Here is a 14,993-nt window from a genome sequence, read left to right as displayed (position 1 = left end):
TCCAAAAGATATATATTATATACATATAAAAGTAAAAAATATACAAATAAAAGGTCGTCGGAGGCGACGGTTGTGAACACGCCGAGTTTTAGTCCTGGGCCCGGAAGGAACGTGGCGGAGAAGTTACGGACGGGAAAAGCGGAGGCTCATGAATTACTCAGGGCGTTACTCGTGGTCCAATGATTTTTTCCACCTCATTTCTCGGCGGTATCAGAGCAGCAGCAGTAGCAGCATTCCCGTGGCGAGGGAATAAAACGGCCAGTGCTTCCGCCACCGCGAACCTCCACCGTTGCGCCCGTTGGCGGCTGTTTGTATATATATACATCAAAACTCATGACTTTACCGTATATAATAATATATACTACGCCGAGTGTGTCACGATGACGACGACGATGGTGTATTGACTTTTCTAATAATACGCACCCCCGCATTATCATCACGTTGACCTCGGCTTATTATATTGGGTATATATTATATTATATATATATTGAGTGGGATCGAGGGTTGTTAATTATTTTTGAGTTTCAGCATTTTACGGAACGAGAAAAAAAATAATGATTAAGTATCTGGACTCAACGAAACAAACCAACGTGATTAAATTGTGGGTTTTGAAATGCCAACGTCCTAATCGAAAACCGTGACCCGAAGCTTTTACCCACCGGCTAAGGATTTACGCTACATTAATAATAGCAATAATTCTATGTGTATGATCATGTGTGCGTGTGCATTATAGTATGATCCGGCGGCTTTTGTTTTAAGGAACGTGTTGTGGATATTATATCCGGATGATCGAAGTACGATAGTAAACCGAGTATTGAGAACTCCGATAATCCATTTTATATATTACGCGTGTCTTTATAAATACTGAAAATGTCCTTACACCGTGTTTGTGGTAGCTATGTAGCTACTTGTTTATACGATAATAATATATCAAAAATAAATCCAATACAACCACATGACGTAAAATTTATTTATTGAATTATTATTTAACATTCTATATTATATACTTAAGTATGTGTATTTATTCTAATTTAATTGTTCTTAATGAATTGTCACTAAATGTATAATTTAAAATTGTCACACGGTTTGTGTTTTATTTATTTTTTAAATCACATTCATTTATATTATTTACTTTATCAATAAACGTATGTATAGCGTGTATCTTAAGTAGTTTTCATTATAACCATGAGTTTTGTAAAAAATGTACACATTTATCTCGTTTTTTCATTCACCTATTTCAAATACATAAAAACACAATGGTAGTAAAAATGTTTACATTTTATGTCTTTTTGTTTAGACCCTCGAAATAATAATACTCTGCCATTTAGAAAATAACACAATAGTAAACAAAATAACAGAAATGCATAAATAATTTGTTATTTTGTTCTTAATTACCGTTATTGTTGTAGTGGTGGATATGGACCTGTACTATAAGATGTATATTTTCAACCATACATACATAATATATATATAATTTAGTTTTCATAAGCACAAAGCCGTTTTTGAATTGCAAAAGGGAAACCGTTTAATTTAATTTAAAGAATAATTATTATGCAGTTTATACATAGGTAGTTATAATTAATAGTAGGTAGGTACTTATAATTGTAATAACATACCCATTATAGCTTTTTAATGATTTGACTCCGTATTTAGCCGTAAAGTATCGTAAGTAGATATTATAATCAAGTAGTATTGATGGATTTACTGTAGTACTTATACATTACCACTTTAAAAGGAAACAATTTCGTTGTTCATCTGAACTGGCGTAAGTAATAATCTTTTTGTACATTACATATACCTTACACGTTAAATAGTTGTACGGATGGATATTACAGACATGGTATTAGGTACATACGGGTTGTTCATTTTTATGGAAAAAGTAATGGTTATAATCATTGTTATTTTTTTTTTATTATTATTATTATCAAGGATAAAACGCATAATGTATTTTATGTCATTATTCATTATAAATAGTATACTTACTTATATAGATGGAAAACAATTTTATAGATACTATTCTAGTGTAAATCGTACATGTGTATAACACATAATATCCACCTATGTTATATAGTAATGATTCTATGTAATTTGCAAATGAATCATACCAGATGTCGATCAGTATAAACTTATTTTGCATTAGTTCAGATACTTAAGATATCAAAATGGAATGGGTCTTGAAAAAAAAATCTACCCTCTTTTATAATTGTTGTTCATTATTATTAGTAGGAACTAGGAATACGATATGATACGGTATGCTTATGATGGGAATGCTGTGGATACCTTGGCCATAAGGCATAATAACAATTTTAAATAACAGTAGTCCTGGTGACAGTAACCGGTAGATAAAAATTCAAATAACAATAAATTTAAAATAAAAAGTCACGAAAAATCAGGGAATAAATTTAATATTCTATTTCTATTATGTAATTATTGTTATTTAAAATGAATATTAAACACCACCTATACATTTTTTTTTACCACAAAAGCATGGATTCAGATTTTCAAAACGTGTATTCGTCTTTTTAAGTGTTTTAAGTGTATCGATTATCTTCACGCATCAGCTCTCCTTTCTCCTCTTACACTCTATTTTTCTCTATAGCTGGTTTCTCCAGAAGCAATTCAATACATTTTTAAGTCGTATAACACTTTATTTTTCGCATGATATAGATGGTGAATACAATTATTATTCAGTAGTGCATTCGTAATATTTTAATATCAGTATAATATTATAGAATACATATTGTTCACTTACCAGCTCTGACTTGAACGGTCCGGGAAACAATCGTGCCCGCGCGGCTGTGAGCCACGCACTTGTATGCGGCCGAGTGCACGTTCGGCGAATATTGGTGTTCGGCGAACGGCGAAAAGACTAATGTTCCATTGTCGTCGACGTGCATTAAATCTCTAACACCCCTAACTGTCGAACCATCGGGTACCGTTTGCCAGCGAACCAGCGGTCTGGGGGTTCCCTCGGCAGCACATTCCACATGGGCCCCGGTAGCGTTCGAGAAGAAAACTGAAACTGGAGGCTCGACCACGAAACGTGGCCCGTGCTCTTCCCCGCCGTATCCTAAAGCTGAAATTATAAAAAAAAAAAACGATTACAAACGTTAGAATTTTATAGTGATGTGATCAGATCGCTCAGTTCATGATCGACCTTGGTCTTACATAGTAATATATTTTAAAATGTGTCCGAAACAATAATACAGTGTCAGTCAATTTTTGTTTGGCCGAATCACGAAAAAATGATTTCAGGATATACAGTTCTCTAGTTAATGTTCAATGTAAACATTTTAAGAATAACGCTAATTATTTTTTTATCTCGATAATTTGAAAAGTCCATTAATCAGACTTTTAGCTCACGTCGGTCTAGTTCATTATTATAAACAATGAATTTGGTCTGAAAATGTTATTGTTTATAAGCTAATGTGACCTTACGTATTTCTATAAAATAGATTTGATTCACTATGAAAACGTGAATATGTGATTGTACGTGAATTGTATTTGTGTATAGGTGAACAAGTAATGTAATACCTACAATATAATACATAATATCTTATAATAAAACTTTACTCAGTAGAATACACTGTAAATTCAAGTGTTTTGTGTTTTTTTAAAAAACTATTGATATAAAACTTTGTATTAAAACAGTTAATTTATCAATAGAACGAGGTTGAGATAACAATATCAACGAGAATATTCACGATTTCATCATCTTATTGACGACAAAAAACTAACAGTTCGACATAAAATATAATATTTATACGATCAGCCATTATTATTTCAACTTCAATCTAAATACACTCAATACACTCAATCGGATGGTTTATATATTGCTTATTGTTTATTTGTACGTGGTGTAGCAATACTAATATAGAGACATATACGTGTATATATACTGTCGAACTTTCTGCACGTTCAGTGTACAGTGACGTTATTGCAAAATGTGAATGTTTTTTTTTTGGAAAAAAGGTATTATTTTCGAAACGTCTGAAAATCAGTGAACCTTATAACAAACTTGCCTAATCTACTGAGATCGATCGATAAGATTGTAAAAAATAATTACAAAATACAATTTACCATAATATCGTTTTAAGTAGAAAAACTTGATTTAAATATAGACTTGAACTGATTCATGTAACATTTTTGTTAATTAACAAAGAATAATTGTAAATTATATAATAAATTAATAAAATCAGTAATTAAAAAGTTATTTTATGCTCAAACCATATTTTTTTTCCTCTGTGGTTTTTAGTTAAATTGTTTTCATAATAATATAATATTGTAATGTGTTATATTTTTATAGGTGATTAATTGAAATCATTTTTTTTCGAATATATAGTTAATGACATATAGTTAATAATGTCATCGTGTGTATAGGGAGTATATAGACTATAAAGTTACACAAGAAATTAAATATATTAATAGTAATATTATGAACAAAATATTGAAATATTTAATGGTTCGGCACTCATTTTATTAATAGGTTCTGACTCTAGTTTTAGTATTTAAAAAAATATAAATTAAGAAATAAGGGTTAGTTTTAATATATATATATATATAGATATAGTATATTTAAATTTACTTGTATAAAACAAATTAAATTTTGTTTTTAGTTTATCATTAGTAACGTTTTCATTAAAAATATTTCATAGGTTCAGATTTCTATTTCCGTTATTTGAAAAAAATTAAATTATTTTAAAGATTTTAAATACCAGAAATGGCTCTTTTTTTAGTTATAGTCGATGGTTTTTTAAAAAGGTAGGACATCGGGTACCGTTATTCTATATGTTAGATGTCAAATATAGGTGTGTTAAATTTGAATCCAATGATATATCATTTTATAGGAAATACAAAATATTGGATAGTGGATGGCAGCTTTTATCACAATCTATAGTCTATACTTCATTATATGCTTTTAGCTCTTTAAGTAATTTATTTTAATTTCAATATTACGGAAAGATAATAATATAATAGTTTTAGATGTAGTTATTTCCGAATGTATTTCATTTATTTTATTACTTGTATTTAATTATAATAATAGTATATTTCTTTAACTACCATAAAACAGTAAGTTGAAATCTATTATATTCTTACTCTATGGTGAACATAGATTCATAGGTAATATAAATAGATGAGTGCTTAGCATCCGTTTGACGAAATCCACTCGGGATGGTTTATTTTTGTATCGACACAATAATATTTTTCGTTTGCTGTGAAACGCGTTTCGATCAATCGATTTGCACTCTATAACGCGTCACATAAACACACATACACTATGACCACGTTGCATTCACCAGTAAATGTTGTTGAATTCGATCAAACATTAACTACACGAGGGCGCTGGTTTGGGTCGTAGATTTCCGGAGCGTCAGACAAAACGCTAAAACGTTTTCGCCATAAACTCGTAGCGCACAATGACATCATAATAATATAGTGACTTGCGCGTAATTTTAATACACCCGCGAAGTGTTTCCGTCCACGTTTTTTTTTTTTTTTACACGAGCTTTTGTGCTTTATGATAATGATGATAATAATAATAATAATAATAATAATATTACGTGTATAATGCGTATTATATTATTATTAGGTATATTATAATATAATATTATATTATAGTGTGTTGGTCGTGTGGTAGAAACTCTTATACCTATACATTTTATGTACATTATTATACGGCGGTATACTTTATCGTTATTATTTTTGCGTGCATATATATATATATATATATACAAAGTCGGTGTATATTTTGGACGTAAAATGGTGTATCTATTGTTTTTTTTCTCCCTAGCCACCGTCGTTTTGTTCGCAGACAATATGCCGTCACTCCATCATAAATTTAAAACTACTTCTTTAAAACTATGAGCTATTGTCGTAGTTTAAACGTTTTAATACCGTAATTAATGAGTCCTGTGTCATGTACGTATACGAGTGTTGGCAACCCTCCCCCCCCGCCTTTGCGCCGTATCCAAGTACCCCAAGATCGTGGTAAGCGAGATAATATATTATGTAAGTACTATCTCATATATTATATTATTATAACAATGTGTTTTTGTAAAGTAACGATAATAGTTGTTATAATATTTTAATTTAGTAATGTTACGATGATATTATTACTATGGTGTTTTTGAAATGTGTGAATCGGCCAACCTCGGGTGATCTCGATGAGGAATAAAAATGGCTAGTAAATGGTAAATCGACCGAGACGTTTGAAAACAGTTGGGAATACGTGTGCGCAATACGGGTATAATTTAACGCAAATTTATTTTGGATTAACTATACTGGTGAAAAAAATATGAGTCTACACAAGCTGATATTAGTAGATAACGTAGTAATATAATTGTGTTGTATAGTTTTCAAAAAGATATTTACTTTACATATCATGTAGTTAATAATTATTTATGTCATTGTTTTTTTTTCTACGTGCTTTATAAATACTCTTAATTGGATTACTGTGTTAATAAATGTATGCTATATTAAGAGAGATACAAAAAATATAATAATTTAATACAGTGAATGCCATTTATAGGACTCCTATAATATAGGTACACGCAAAGTGGTGATTCAGGATTCTTATAACCGAATGAATCTTATAAGATAAGTAAGAAATAAAACTTACACTATACAATTTACGATAGCTGAGTCAGATAATCAGGAGTGTATTTATACCTCACATTAAAACGACAATAATTACGATAAATGTGTTGTACACGCACATATTATAAAATATATAGTATGAATTGAAACCAATAATACCTAAGCAACAAAAATATGTGACTTTTAAAAAACAATTTATTTTTAAATTTAATTCAAAAAAGTTTTTTTTTTACTAAATTAGAGTCTTATAACAGAATAATATTATAACCGAATTTTTTATAATATACTTTGATGCGTCCGGACCGTTCCACACGATTTTGAATGTAATAATGCGATTGAAATTTATATTCGCGAGTTTTGTAAGTGGCATCCACTGATAACTATATTATTTTTATTCTAATGTTTAATGGATTTGGAATTTCTAGAATTTGTATTCTAATCAATTTTATTGTTATTATTGTTGTATGATAAGTTGGTGTTATTAATAGTCGAGCACTGACACATTTGAATAAGACAGTTTTATAATTAACATAAGACGAGTATAAAACAATTGTTTTGCACCTGTTAAAATTTAATATAACTTCCACTGAAATAATGTGAACAATAGGTACATAATATTCAATATTTTAGAACATGATCCCCAACAAATTCATTTTAAAGTTTACAACGCTTAAACGAGAACATACCATGGCTATAGTATTATAATATATTATAGTTGTCATGTACAAAAACAATACTCATTAGGACTTATTGATTTCAATCGATTGTTCCAAGTTAATACTGTGTGTGAGTGTTAGTCACATTTCATCCGATAATGTATTCTCTATCTATAGTCTATACATTCATTATTCATATATAAATATAAATTTACTTTGATTACTTTTCAGTGGCGTGCCTACTTGTATTATATTATTATGCCACAAATGACTCTACGTATAGACAGTGTGCGACCCATTTTGCTATAGCCTACAGATCCCTTTTTTTTTTGTATACATATTATATATATACTTCACTAGTTTCTGAAATTCTAGTATTTTTACATTTTATCGCATCACTCTTCATTACATCCAATACAATCCTATTGATTCATTTTCAAAGCCCAACTCAAAATTCCATCGATCGCGATGTACGCAACTGCCCTCAACTGTTGGGTTATTCATTGTATCCAATGCGATTTAAACCGAGTCTAAATAAAACAGTTCATTTTATTTTAAACTATAGTAGTTATCTCGTGATGCACGTCTTATTGGAAAATGTATTTTTATAACGTTATTATTAGCAAAAATGTTTAGGTGTTATTTTAACATTAGACCATTAATTTCATTGAAATAAATTTAATAATAAATAATTGTCATTATTATTACCATTAATGTTGGATTTCTCAAATTGTAAGTGTTGTATTTAATTATATATATACAAATTTATGGTTTATACCATATCGTGTTATTAAATATTTTTAAAGAAATTATTCACAACGCGTTTTAAGTGCTAGTAAAATAGGTACCTAATATAATTTTACATTATAAGGACGGTGATAATAGGTAATTTCAATGGATGTATAACAATTATAGACTATAGTATCACAATTTAACGAACACTTGTCTTTATGTGTGCGCCTTTGTATATTCTACCCAAAACTAAAAGGCGTACACAATAATTATTGTGAACTTCCATCTCGTTTACGTCTTCGGTAAATTATTATGCATTATTGTTATTATCTATAGTAAATAGTTTGATTTATTTAAATATTTTATTGTTATTTGTACCAATATATTTTGTATGTATTTTATCTTTAATTAAAATAATATTTACAACACATTATAGTTAAAATAAAAATATAATACAATGTATCGATAACTTGACGAGTGTGTGTTAAAGTTGCTTTTGGTCTACTTTTTTTTATTAATTTGAACAAACATTTTACTTTTTTTCTTATTAAGAGTTATTAATAGACTACATAATTATTTTTAAAATACTACCTTACAATATTTTGCTTGTATAACACTTATATTTAGAGGCTTAGAGCATAGGTACCTATCTTATTTAATGAATATATTTTAGTGTTTGATATAGATATTCATTTCACCAGAATACGACTAAAGCCAAAATGTATTTTTAATTAAATGAATAACCTTTAATACATTGGTAAGTTACATATGTATATATTATTGTATATTTGTGTTATCTGGATAAAATTTACTTTGACTTGATTAATGTGCAATGTCGATCATTACATTTTATGTAATAATTCTATTATCGTGACACATACGGTAAACCGGTTATATAATGATCTGGACATTTTAAAATAGGTAAATATCTTAGTAAATAACCTATTTATGGTTTTTACTTTACGACATTTTTGAACAACAGATCTATATTAATCCCGAATACGTATCATTATGGATATAAGCACTGGAATATATTATGTAAACCTAAAAATTGATTTATCAAAACATATATAAGTTTCTAACGTTTAATTGAGTTTTTATAACAATTTTATTATTACGCTAGTAGTATAATATTTGTTTTTGTATTAAATTATTTAAGTATTTCTCAGAGGTTGAAAAAGAGAAACAAATCACCAGTCACGTTTGGTGAAAATAACGTGATGGCAAAGTGGGATCTATGGTGAGACGACTCACTTGGGGGATTTGATAAATTTGTTTTAAGTTTTGAGGTATTTAATTTCAAAATAGCATCGCATTATTATTGTTGTGGAAATAATATGACGGTTTGAATTTATTTCATTCGCTCCGGTATGTTTACGGCAGAATTATTTTTATATTACTTTTAGTAGGTATTATATGTATTTATATAGTTTGCATTATATTTTATTTGCAAACAAACTTTTTTTTCAAACACAATTAAATTTAAAATTGATTTCAATAAATACATTGAACACGTAGTTATTATAAATTTATTGCTTAGGCATGTTTAATATTTTAAATATAAATAATGGTAAGTATGCCACTTGTCACATATTTATGTATAACTCAAAAAAAAAAATAAATTACACCCTCGTAAAATTATAAATAATTTTTCTTTATAATTTTATTAAAATTATTTTAGATTGTGATTTGAGCTGAAACTAAAAGTTTAACGAACCTTGTAAAATGTTAGAAGTAAAATTTCTCAGTTATAGTAAACTGTAGTATTTAATTATTATTTTAGACATTAACTAAAACCATGTATAATGTATATATTGATATATCGTATTTGATAGTGTTAGTTTTAATGCAGTATCTTACTCGTACTATATTATAGAGACATAAACCATAGTATCTAAAACCTAAAACATATAACTTAGGCAATCTTATTTAAATCAGACCAAGTTTCCGATACAAGTTAATGTAGTGGTAATTAGCCAACCAAATATTTCTTACTTAGATAGGGTTAGATATAAATATCGACAGCCATTTTATGTAAAAGTACGAACGTGATGTAAATGTATATTGATATACTTTAATGATATGAGTTATTAAAATTTGTAAGACTACACAACATGGAAATATTGTGATGATAACTTGTTACGTATAATTTGAGTACATATATAATAGTTATGTACATACAAATAAATAAAATAACTTAATTTTTAATTAAAAAAAAAAAAGAGAGAAAAAAAACTATATATTTGTATCATATTATTATAGTACACATAATGATTATTAACTGTAAAGAATACATGGGTTAAACTTTTGCTTAATATATGTTTTTTGTTAATGTTAATCATAGTAGTTACAAAAATAAATTATAAATCCTGGGGCACAAAAATTTGTTTTATTTTTTCGTTTATATAAAATAGAAACCTATCGAATTGTAAGATATTAATAAGTACATATTATATTCTGAAAATTCCACGGTGAAATTTTGATAATATTTTCGTTCAGCTGTCATAACAGCTGCGGGATATTCAAAAAAGGTGTGTAATTAACTATATACATATATTATAATCGATTTAAAAATATTACTGAAAGTTTTTGAATTCAATAAGATATTTTTTAGAATACGATTTAATATAATATGCAGGTATCACGTATGTCGTATAGTATTATTGATAGTATATCATTTCAATAATAATCAATCAATGTATATTTTGCAGAATCATATGTACATAACTCACGTATACTCGTTAATGCATAATCCATCTATGTAAATATAGACATTTTTAAGTAGAAACTAGAAATAGTTTAAAATATACAGTGAATGGATACAATAAAGATACATTATTCATGTATTAAATATTCCACTCAATAGTTATGTCATTGTGAAAATTGAAATGTCTCAAGTCTCAATAATAATGTCAACAAATAAAAGCTTCAAAATAAAATATGAACGAATTTTATTTCGAGTACAAAATATCTTTGGGAAACCGTTTAGTGTCATTTATAAAAATTAATTATTGTGTGAAATGATGGGAAAAATCGATACAATTATTGGACAAGACGAAGTATCTTACTCCATAATGCAACAACCACAGTTATGTGTGTGCACGTATATTGCATGCCATGATATGAATAGCTTCAATTGGTTTTCAGCGAATTATTGTTTCTAATATCATACGAACTTTGTATACTAGCAATTGCTGAATAAGAAAAAGTAAAATATTATCGGGAATTATGGTTCCTTCATTATTTTAATAATAAAATGAATTTACTGTTGTAAGGCCGTTGGAAAGTTTGTGAGTTCTATTATCGTGCAAGTTATCATATTATAATTTTCGTAGTAAACTTTAATTTAGATATTGGTTGTCGTGACTTAATTTGTTTTCAACATTCTACCCATACTGTGGACGTTCTTCAATCGTCCATCAAAGTAATAGCTGCACCAACCTCTCCTCTGGAACTAATAATTTACGTTTTTCCTGATGCTCGTTTCGCGCTTTTCTTTACGATTCTTTGCGCATTGCAGCCGGCTTTAAATTGTTCTCGTATTTTCACCGACAGTTGGTTTTGCCGTATTTTTATTTCTTATTATTACAACAGGGAAATCGACATGGCTTTAAAGACATTGCATCAACCAGAGATACGAGTTTTGTTTCGAATAGCTTTTCGTTAATGACGTTTATTCATAGGTATATAACCTATATTATATATAATAATAACGTATACGTCAAATGGCCCTTTTCATTGTGGTACCCTGGCACTGCGATTCTTTGGTGAAAACTAATTTTCTTTTATTATGTACTGTATTATTTACTATTTAAGTTTTAATAAATTGACTTGACAAAGGACGCACAAAATTATTAGATGAATAAGCCGATTTAAAATCTAAAAGCAAAGTTTCTTGTTAAGCTTAAAGGCTAAAAGTTTTTTTTTTATTTAGGGGGGGGAGTTGAATTCACTTATCGGTTTCCACGTTTTCTGTCGAAGAGGTTTTTGTTAATTAAAAGTCAATCTCATCCCTTCAATGCACACCGAAGTTTTAAATCCTGTTTCGTTCAACAACAATCTTAGTTCTTTTACCAACACTTGCCATAGATAAATCTAAGATTCATTTAAAAATCTAATCTGAGAATATGAGAGTTATTTATTAAGATTTGTTTTCTTCCTGTAGGTAATATTTAATTCATTAGATTGTTACAGATAAAATTTTATTAATTATATTTTTATTATAGAATTAATTATGTAATTATAAGATTTAACTTAATTAATTGATATATATTCATATAAATGCTTTTTAAAACATTTATCACTCTTTAAATAAATCGCACTCCTTGTCTTTTTTTTAATTTTAGTGTAAAATAATAAATATAAATATCGTAATACAAATACAAGAAAAGAACATATTATAGGCACTCAAAAAAATATAGCATTTATCATAATATTATCTCTATCTCTCTTGGCTAAAGTATTTAGATTGAACGGTTGTCAATAAAATCGTTACTTAATCTGGTAAGTTATTGTCAAACTATTATATACAAGTGTGTAAAATTGATGAAATTACTCTCCCGTCAAGAGAACCGTTATTTAGAATAGAAATGTATACAGATAAAGTATTTTTTTTATGAATAAAATATTAAAGTTTTTATCCACCTCCGTTTTATTTCAGTAAGTAATGAACTGTCTGATTAATCAATTATTCTGAAAACGAAACATTTTTTTTTTTTTTACGATTTAGTTTATAAAAGATGATATAATTATGCATTCGTTTACAAAAAAGTAAATTGTATTTAAGTCAAAGAAGTTTTGGTTGTTCTTTTTGTGTTTGAAAAAAAAAAGGCTGCAACAATTTCAGTACGGTAATTAGAAGAATATTTTTTTTTTTAATTTTTCAGTTTTAATCGAGTGATGCGTACAACAAGCAAGTGATTAACGAGACGGTTTGGCTTTAGCTATAGAGTAATGAAGAATGATTGATGTTTGAAAAATAATGTTATGTCGATTGCAAAACGTGTATACGTTAGTTCGTCAAAGCGTATGATCAAACCGAACAATTTAAAAAAAAATCACGTTAGCGAAAGGACCCGTTAATGTATTAAAATATTATTATAGCAACGCGTGTCGTATTATAACTAGCAATGTGTGTGTGTGTGTGTTACTTACTTTTTAAAACCTATCATTTTTATTATTTTTTAACAGCTGCTAAGCCATTATACCGACCTGGAATGACCGTATCCTGTCTCACGCCGCACGCGTATTATTATCGTAATAATGGTCAGTGTCCGGCGACAAGGATACAAGGACACGTGCGTGCGACACAAATCGAAAACGCTGCTGAGAAAATTATGCGTCTAGCCGACGATGACGCGGCGGTCGCAGCAGATATTATTATAATAATATACACAGCTCCCCTCCAGAATTATAGTCGATTTATCGTCCGCATTGCCAACCATGTATGATACAATATAGCGCCTCGAACTCGCGCCAAAAACGGGCTGGCGCGTTTCGTCGATAAACTGGTCGTTCGGACAGGACGAAACATTGTAAAATACGCGAAATCACATCATATATATACATACATATATACTGACATATTATATAATATAACGTATATTGTATATGTTAGTGTGTACTTTGTGTCCATGCGTAATAGTCGTCTCCCTAATAAACCGAGACTCCGGGTTAGGGCGTGGAATCGTGTACTCCGTGACATGACGTATATATCGTTATATACGACATTACATGATATTATACATGATGTAGGAGGGTACTTATTACTGTCGTTGTTATTAGGATTTTATTTTTTTGTCTCGGCCCAGAATCGCTCGCCACATGCGACGGCGGCACTTTTCCCTTTTCTCCGAAGGGTTGGATTTCTCTTTTTTTTTTATTTTCCTTTACACTGGCTATGGCTATCCGTCCGGCCGTAGGTACTTAGGCGCGCCCACCGGGCTGTCAACTATTTCTATTTCTTCTTCTTCTCTCTCCGTCGACCATAAAAATTATACTACGAAGAGCTGCTCGACATTTTTACGACTGCGATGTCTTATCCGCTCTGCTTCCACTGCCGGCAAAGGCTCAAACAACGTATAGCGTGGTTCCTAAGATATGGCGGGCGAGGGAGGGATCGAAAGCCTGGTAAACCCATTTACACGCTCAGATCATCCGCTGGGTATCTTTTAAATGGCAAGAGAGTTGCCGAACTATAAAATAAAAACGCACACACAACTCCCAAGTACTCTCGTTATGTTCGATCGAGACTTACTGTCGTCCATCGCCCAGAACGTTGAAATGTGTAATCGTTTTTTACGACTCTGCAAGTGCCGTCATCGAAATCGCGTGGTTTCTTGCAATCACACAATATCCCCCGATATGAGCGTATGTTCTAAGTATCTAAACGTGCAACGGCCGTACAGTTGTTTTGTACGCATTACGAACGTTTTATGATTTTTTTTTTCATGTTTTGGATAAGGATGAGATTTTTTTTATACTTTCAAGTTCCCGAAATCTATGTTTAATATCAACAAATTACAGTTAAAATATAATGATAAGTTTATACGGTTTTTAATGACCATTATTCTCTATTGAGGCAATAAACGAGAAAATATGGTATCGCAACAGTTGTGTGGCAGATGCGTATGATAATTAATAATTATTACAGCATTCGCAAAATACGTAAATCTGACAATTTTGAAAAGGACGAGTGAAAAAAAAAAGTCTCAGTCACTGAATTTTGTTCACTTTTCAGAAATAAATCGGATAAAGTTTGTTATCTTGTCTTAAAAAAAAAAAAAACGTACACAAATATTTACAGGTGTACATTAAAGGCGATTTCATTTTAATAGGTTAGGTCATTGGTTCTCAATCTTTTTAAAACAACAACGAGCCAAATTTTCTCCTGAAAATCTATCGCGACCCACATGATTTCACTTTTAAAAGAGCATAAGTAGTTATAAAAGATCAAAGTTTGCTTATTATTTTATACTATAAAGTTTATAGGTTTATAATGTACATAAT

General features: G+C 29.4%; 1 protein-coding gene across 1 annotated transcript in view; it reads right to left on the bottom strand.

The window, feature by feature from the left end:
- Positions 1 to 14,993, bottom strand: part of LOC114129343 (cell adhesion molecule Dscam2-like) — a 264,488-nt gene that overhangs the window by 170,540 nt on the left and 78,955 nt on the right. Inside the window, 1 exon segment of the mRNA XM_050205218.1 lies at positions 2,753 to 3,076. Coding sequence (XP_050061175.1) covers positions 2,753 to 3,076 — 324 coding nt within the window.

Source organism: Aphis gossypii, chromosome X (assembly GCF_020184175.1).
Source record: "Aphis gossypii isolate Hap1 chromosome X, ASM2018417v2, whole genome shotgun sequence".
NCBI lineage: Eukaryota > Metazoa > Arthropoda > Insecta > Hemiptera > Aphididae > Aphis > Aphis gossypii.
This window is presented reverse-complemented; position numbering and strand designations above follow the sequence as displayed.